The sequence below is a fragment of the Elephantulus edwardii genome, unplaced genomic scaffold (genome assembly GCF_000299155.1).
Source record: "Elephantulus edwardii isolate Elephantulus edwardi_28Jun2011 unplaced genomic scaffold, EleEdw1.0 scaffold00105, whole genome shotgun sequence".
NCBI lineage: Eukaryota > Metazoa > Chordata > Mammalia > Macroscelidea > Macroscelididae > Elephantulus > Elephantulus edwardii.
In genome coordinates this window covers 11488365-11495652 of record NW_006399855.1, presented here as the reverse complement: position 1 = coordinate 11495652, position 7288 = coordinate 11488365, and the positions used below count along the sequence as shown (strand labels likewise).

General features: G+C 40.9%; 1 protein-coding gene across 1 annotated transcript in view; it reads right to left on the bottom strand.

Annotated features, from left to right (window-relative positions):
- Positions 1-164: 164 nt before the first annotated feature.
- The window catches only part of IL2RA (interleukin 2 receptor, alpha), an 11914-nt gene continuing 4790 nt past the window's right edge, over positions 165-7288 (bottom strand). The window contains exons 2-6 of the mRNA XM_006891877.1: positions 4844-5023; positions 3580-3684; positions 2119-2322; positions 740-802; positions 165-277 (exon numbers count right to left, since the gene is read on the bottom strand). Coding sequence (XP_006891939.1) covers positions 165-277; positions 740-802; positions 2119-2322; positions 3580-3684; positions 4844-5023 — 665 coding nt within the window. The remainder of the gene's footprint in view (positions 278-739; positions 803-2118; positions 2323-3579; positions 3685-4843; positions 5024-7288) is intronic.

Here is a 7288-nt window from a genome sequence, read left to right as displayed (position 1 = left end):
TGAAACCCATTTATGTTTAACTTATTACTGTAACTTAGTTATATTGGTATCTGCATCAGTTCTTTGCTCATATAAAAATTAAGTAGTATAGGAGGAGGCTACTTATGAAACTGATTAGCAAATCAATCAACCAACCAACCAAGCAAGCAACATGTCCCACTGCCTCAGGTGAACATTTGGTCAACAAAGAATGTGAGTAACCCACTTGCAATCTGGTACTCACTAGTAAACAGGAACGTCTCCACAGTTGTCGCCACTTCTGTAGGCTTCTTAAGAACTGTGAGAAAGAAAGGAAGTGCGGGGAAAGGCTCAGTTTATGTTCATTGTAGGACAGAACAAGGCTGGAGAAACGTAGGACCCCGTCATGAATTTCTTTAGTCTCCTTAGGAGACTGAAGGAAAGCAGGACATATGGAGACAAATGGCAAGGATTAGACGGTCCTGAGACTGCTGTCCTCAGTGTGGTCATATTGTTTTCCTTTTTGTGAGGTCTCTATTTTGGAGGTGGTGGTGGGGTGTGTGTGTTGTTAGTTTCCTTTAAAAATTTTTTTAAAAAATTTATTTTATTATTGTTTATTTGTGTGTGTACCGTCAAATTGGTTCTGACTGGTACAGGAGAAGATTGCTCCTCTTTTTCCATCAGAGCATCTGGTGGATTCGAACTGTGCACCTCTGGGATTGTGTTGTTATTTTCTAGCACTGTGACTTAATAACAGTGTTTGTAGAAACTCCAGCCATACCTGCTGTTATTGAGGGACAGGAAATTTCACTCTCAGGAAGGCTTAATTCTTCTTCTTCTTTATCTGGAGCAGAGAGAAAAGTGAGAAAGGAGGGAGAGTCAGGAATAAGAGCAAGGTCTGTCCTGGAGAGGGTGAAACTAGGCTGCTCTTTGGAGGCTAAGGATATTGAAGTTCCATCACACAAACTTTGAGCATATTGCCAGAAGGGAGCAGTCTTTGGAGAATGATATGATGCTTGGAAGGGTGGAGGGTCAGCACAGAAGAGGAAGACCTGGATGACATGGATTGACACAGTTACAGGGAACAGGGATAGGTGTGTTAGGGACAGTGAGACAGGCTCAGGACAGGCCAGGGGTCAGAGCTATTGTGCATAGGGTCACTATGAGTCATAGAAGACTCGATGGCACATAACAGTAACAACAAGGGAGGTGAGGCTAATCACCTCCATTGACAACGGCCTCATTAGCCACGAGACAAAAACTGGATGCTACCTTTACATACTCAACAAAGTAGATTTGAGTTATATAAAGAAAAAAAACCCCAACAACTTAGACTTTCAAGAAGAAATAGAAAGTATTCAGCACTTGGGGGACATTTTAGACTTTTTTAGGCATTGGCAAACCAAAACAGGATCTCTCTCTGTCTCTTTCTCTGTACACCTACATATATATTGCACACACAATATATGCATGCTATTGAGCCCTTCACCTAGACCATTCCCTGATGTGCAGTAGGTTTGCATGAATGAATGAATGGGCGCATGAAAGAGCCTTCTCCTTCAGAAATAATGGTCAGGAGCTGGCTCTTCTTTGCACATTTGTATGTTTAGCAAAGGGACCAAAGCCCAAGCCTAAACCAGCTGGGATCATTTTGGCTCACAGTGACCCCATGTGTTAGAGAGTAGAACTATTCCACAGTGTTTTCCACAAGAGGAAGCAGCATGTTAACAATGGAGCGCCAGACAAATACTGTATTTGTGTTATACTTGAGTAAAGGGTAGAAACTGAATGTGGGGAAATCGAAGTCCTCCTTTTAACTAGAGAACTAGAGGGAGTCTTGGTAGCTTAGAGGGAGAAGTGGCATTTTGGAATGTGCTAGAACATTACCCTCTGTGAGGCAGCACTTAAAAGAATGCTCTCCACTTTGGGGTCTTAAATTTTCCACTGCTAGGGAACAGAGGGGACTGCAAGGAGGGGACCTTAGTGTGCCTGTAGTCTATTTTTTTTTTAAATGTTTTTTTTTTTTTTTTAAAAAAAAAGAGGGATTAAGTGGCTGCCCCCAGGCCATACAATGATCAAGTAAGACATTTTATTCTGCTCGGCCTGATAGAGGAAAATGGTTCTGGACCCAAGAAGGGCGCCACCTTCTGCAAACAGTACCTGGAATTAGTTCATTTGTGCAGGTGAGCCTGGGCGGTGTCCACTTTGCCTGCCCACAGACAGTCCTGCAGGTGCTTGTGACAGGGCCTCTCTGTCGGGCCTTGTATCCCTCAATACACTGGTATTCAACTGTCTGCCCCACCACAAAAACATACACTCTCTCCGCAGTTTCATGTTCCCATGGTGGTGGCTCCCTGCAGTGACCTGGAAGAGGGAAAGAAAATTCAGAAGGCAAGTTGGGGAGCACATTGTGAGTGAATACAAGTCACTTCATTCTAGAGACTGAACCTAGGTTCTTTTTTCATTCACCCCTTTCTTCCCACCCCTCACCTTCACCCTTCCCTTGTCAGCAAGTATGTATTGAGAACTTTGCTATGCACAAGGACCACAGATCCAGCTGGAGCTGACAGTTGGATAAGAAAGGCATTTGGAGGGAGAATGTATTGAGTGTTATCATTGAGGAGTAGATTCTCACTGTGGGAGCTAGGAAGAATGAGTGAATGATTCCGATTGGTGCTACCTCAGAGAGAAATACATGGAATATGATCCTTGAAAGATGATGAGGGACTTGACGGGATGACAGAAGAGGGAAAGATGGTCTAAGCTGAGGGAGAATAGAGGGCTTGGGTCTGTTTGAGCCAATGCTGTGTGAAGAGCTCCTGGGCTTCCAGTGGACAAGTGAGGAAGCACGTTCTCTTGCTGCAGCTGGTCGCCATCTTGGTACCAAAAGAGAATGCTGAGGAAACAGCCAACATCCTGAAATGAGAGCTGAGAGGATCTCAGAGAAAGAGAGCCTAATCGTTCTGATCAATCTATGCCTAAAGCTTGCTCCACTGTTGAGACTGTTAGACACTGAAAATTCTGTGTGCCTGATAACATTTCATTCACTCAGCTGAAAATAACTTGGTTCCTTGAGTCTTTGGGTAAAGGAGGCATTTGGAGAGGAGTGGGCAGGCAGCATACTCCCAGTGCTCACCCTTGAGAAGTACATTAGCTAGAGCTACTTCTCTGCAACTTTTCAGAATCCTGAGCGTAGTACATTTTACAATGTGGCCTGAAGGAAACGGTTTTGTTTGCAGTTCACAGCCTTGCATTTGAAGGAAAAGTAAAAAAAGCATTTCCTTGAGGGCTAGAACACTTGATTCTTTTTGGCTAGCTCCCAAACCTACGAAGGAGGCATTACTCCCAGGGAAAAGTAGCCCTGAATCCAGGCAGGCTGATGAGAGGAGTCTGTGATGCTGAGAGAAAAGCCTGCTAGCACTGCAGAATAGTGCTTGTTCACATAAAATCCTAGAAAGGTGGAATGAAATTACATGCTTACAGATGGAGAGACCAACTTTCCTTCTTTAAGAGAACATTTATCATGTCAGATAAGGGTTGGTCCCCAAGAATCAGAGAGGGGATGATTATTTGAAAGCCATCTCTCTTTTTTTTTTTTTTTTTTTGAAAGCCATCTCTTACCTAGAAGGTTTACTTGGGACTGTGTTTGACTTGCCATTTCTGTGATCTTTTTTTCTTCCTGTTCTTCAGGTTTGGGTGTAATTGGTTTTCCTGGTCTGCTACCGGCTAGGAAAAAAGTGTGGAAGAAGAAAATAAATTCATGAAAATACTTAACAGAACCCTCGCACCCCGATTGTTTATTAATTCATTTGCTCTAAAAGTGTATCTTTTCTGGTGTATGGAGCATGCTGGGCAACGGGAGGAGGCTGATTTCAAACAGGAGCCATGCACGGGCCCCACCCTGTGGCCACCCTGCATGGGTCCTGCTGCCGCTCAACAAGCACTGTCCTTGACATTCTTGTGCACACATTCAGAACCTACAGTGTGTTTTAGAAAGAATGAAATATTTTCCTAGTGGAAGTGTATAGATCTGTCCCCAAAAGGAACTTTATTTTTCCCATCAATTTTTCCACCATGGTGCAAGAATATTTGAGTGACAGCAATTAGGCGTGGACTGGTTCAACGCTCCTTTGCTCCCCTGAGGCAGTTCAGAACTTAAAAAGTTAGACAAAATCTTAAGGTAATGATAAGAAAAACTTATTCTATAAGACACCTTTGCTGGTGGTATAGCACTGGTCTGTGCATTGCTGTACAGAGGTAACTCGTGGTTGCTGTGATGCTGAAGCCTGTGACAGTGATGTGCCAATCGTGGTATTGGGCACCCATGGTGGACAGTGTTGGCTGGAGCTTCCTGACTAAATCAAACCTGGAAGCAGGAGCGGCATCCACTTCCAAAATGGCTTGCCTCCGGAAACTCTATGTACGAACAGTGCTCAGGCTGTTCGTTCATAGGGTTGCTATGAGTCGTCTATGACTCGACGGCATTAAACAACAAACAAACAATGATAAGGAAAACTTATTCTATAAGACACCTTTGCTGTGGCATTTGATGAAGAATTGGATACCGGCACCGTAATAAACTACAGGCCAGAATTCCAGCGTAGTGTGAGGGATGTGGATCTGTCAGCAAAGAATGCTTCAAATTTTGCAGTCTATACAGAGTAGAACTGCTCCGTAGGAACGAATATATGCTCATTAAATATTTAATGAATAAATACTCCCTGACAAGTAAAATTGGTTAAAACAGGTATAGAACATGTTGTCTTTTCTGAAGGAGAATGGACCAGTTAATTTTTGTCTCTAGGCTGAGAAAACAAAACCTGACATTGTGTCTCTGTGTGCTACAGTTCCCCTTCACTTGGTGGTTATGAAAGGAATTACTTACAAGGACTTTGGCATTGGCATTTGTTTTCCCAGGAAACATGGCTAGAGTTGCCTGTGCATGACATAAAGGGTAATTTTCTGCGAAATCCTTTAGTGCAATTACAGGTCAAATAGGTGCCATTCTTGTAGGTGTAGGCTTTGAAGATGGCATTACTAATCTTTGGTGGATCAGGACAAGGTGCTGCAATGAAGAAGAGAAAAAAAAATACAAGGAATTCAAGAAAGCCTTCCATTGAACCCTCTCTTATCTAACCATGTAAATACTTAGTAAAATATTCCCTATAATGAAAACTTTTTTATATAACTTGTCTTTTCCTAGAAAACAAGGCTATTCCTATCTTTCTATCTATAGAAGGCTTTGTAGTGTGAATAGTTAAAAGTTAACCAATGTGAAGAGAGGAAAGGAAAATCATAATTCAAACATTCAGAAAAATGCTTGAAAAAGAATTCAGTAAACATTAATTTTTTAAAAACCAAATATAAAGACAACCCCCCAAGCATCTCAATAAACTATAGCTAGAAGAGAATACCCTTATAAAGATCATTTATGAGAAACTTAGAGTCAATATTATATTTAATAGTAAAAGCCAGAATGCTTTGTCCCTATGATCAAGAACAAGGTGAGGATGTCTACTGTTATTACTTTACTGGAAATTCTAGCCAGTCCATTAAGATAAGAAAAATAAATAAAAGTCATGTAAATGGGCCAGGAAGAGGTAATACTGTCATATTAATAGATAACATGATTGCTTACCTAAGATACTGAGAAGTCTACAATGGCTACTAAAGCTTGGGAAATGTGTTGTGTCTTTTATTAAATGCCATCAATTTGAAATCAATTCATAGCTGATCTTCCAGTGGGATTTTAGAGGCTATAAACTGCACAGAAAGAGATTGTTCATCTTTTTTTCCTTAGAGCAACTGATAACTTCGAACCACCAGACTTTGGGTTGATAGTGGAGCTCCTGACCCAACAGGCTACCAGAACTCCTTAGCAGTGTTAATACATTAAAACAAAGTTAGTTTTAATTCTCAGAAACAAGCAATTAGAGCTTTTAAAAAATATATAAGAGAATCAGAATCAGGAAATAAAAAAAATATACCCCCAGATTTGAAAAATCTCTAAACTGAAAGATCAAAACCATTACAAGATAAGGAAGAAATAAAAGATTTCTTTTTATATGTTGCCTTAAATGAAACCATAATATCAGTAAAAATTCAATACACTCTTTGGTTGAAATTGGCATGCAGATACTAAAGCCTTCTGGAAAAGCAGACGGTACAGAATACCTAAAGCAATCTTTAAGAGAAATTCCAAGTTAGAGGTTCTGTACCAGCTGATAGCAAGGCTTTCTTTAAAGCTAACTAAACTTTATAGAAAGTAACTAAAATGCCATATTACTTGCATAAAGATAGGCAAAAATGGTAATGAGACAAAATAAGGAGTTCAGAGATAGAAACTACTGCAATCCCAGAGGTAAATGGTTCAAATCCACCAGCTGCTCTGCTGGAGAAGGATGGTGATCTTCTCTCATGCAATTTATTGCCTCTGAAAACCTACTGGAGGGTCAGCTATAAAGTGGTTCCTATTCAATGGTATACCTCCACCACAACAACAATTTCATAATGATGCTGAAGCAATTCATTAAAGGAAGCAAAATATTTTTTAAAAATTTTGTGGAATAACTCAATAAATGTATACAGAGAAAAGAACCTCACCTCATATACAAAAATAATTATTTAATAGGCCTAACAGAAGGTGGCATGGTGTGTTTATGTGCTGTGCTGCTAACTGAAATACCAGTGATTCAAATTCACCAACTAATCTATAGTTGAAACATGGTAAATCTCCTATCAAGGTTTTGCTGTTGTTGTTGGTAGATACCATCAAGTTGAGTACAACTCATAGTGACCCCGTGAACAACAGGTCTGAAGGTTTAGAGCTATAGACCAATTTACAAGAGGGTCACTGTAGGTGTCATTAAGTTGATTTCAATTCATAGAGATCTTGTATGTTGTTGTTGTTGTTGTTGTTATGTGCCATCAAGCTGCTTGCTTTGTACAACAGCCCTGAACCCTGCTCTATCCTGTGCCAACTTTATTGTCTCATACACCTACCCCCATTACCGCAGTCACTGAATCAATCCATCTCATTGATGGTCTTCCTTTCTTTTGCTGTCCCTCCACCCTTCCAAGCATCATGTCCTTCTCCAAGGATTGGTCCCTCCTTGCAACATGCCCAAAATATGTCAGACAAAACAACAGAATCCTTGCCTCCAAGGAGCAGCCTCATCTCACCCTCTCTAGGATGAACCTGTTTGTTCTCTTAGCAGTCCATGGTATATTCAGTACTATTCTCCAGCACCACAGCTCAAAGGTATCAACTCTCTTTGTATCATCCCTTGTCATTGTCCAGCTTTGTGATGCATTGCAAGCAATTGCAAAA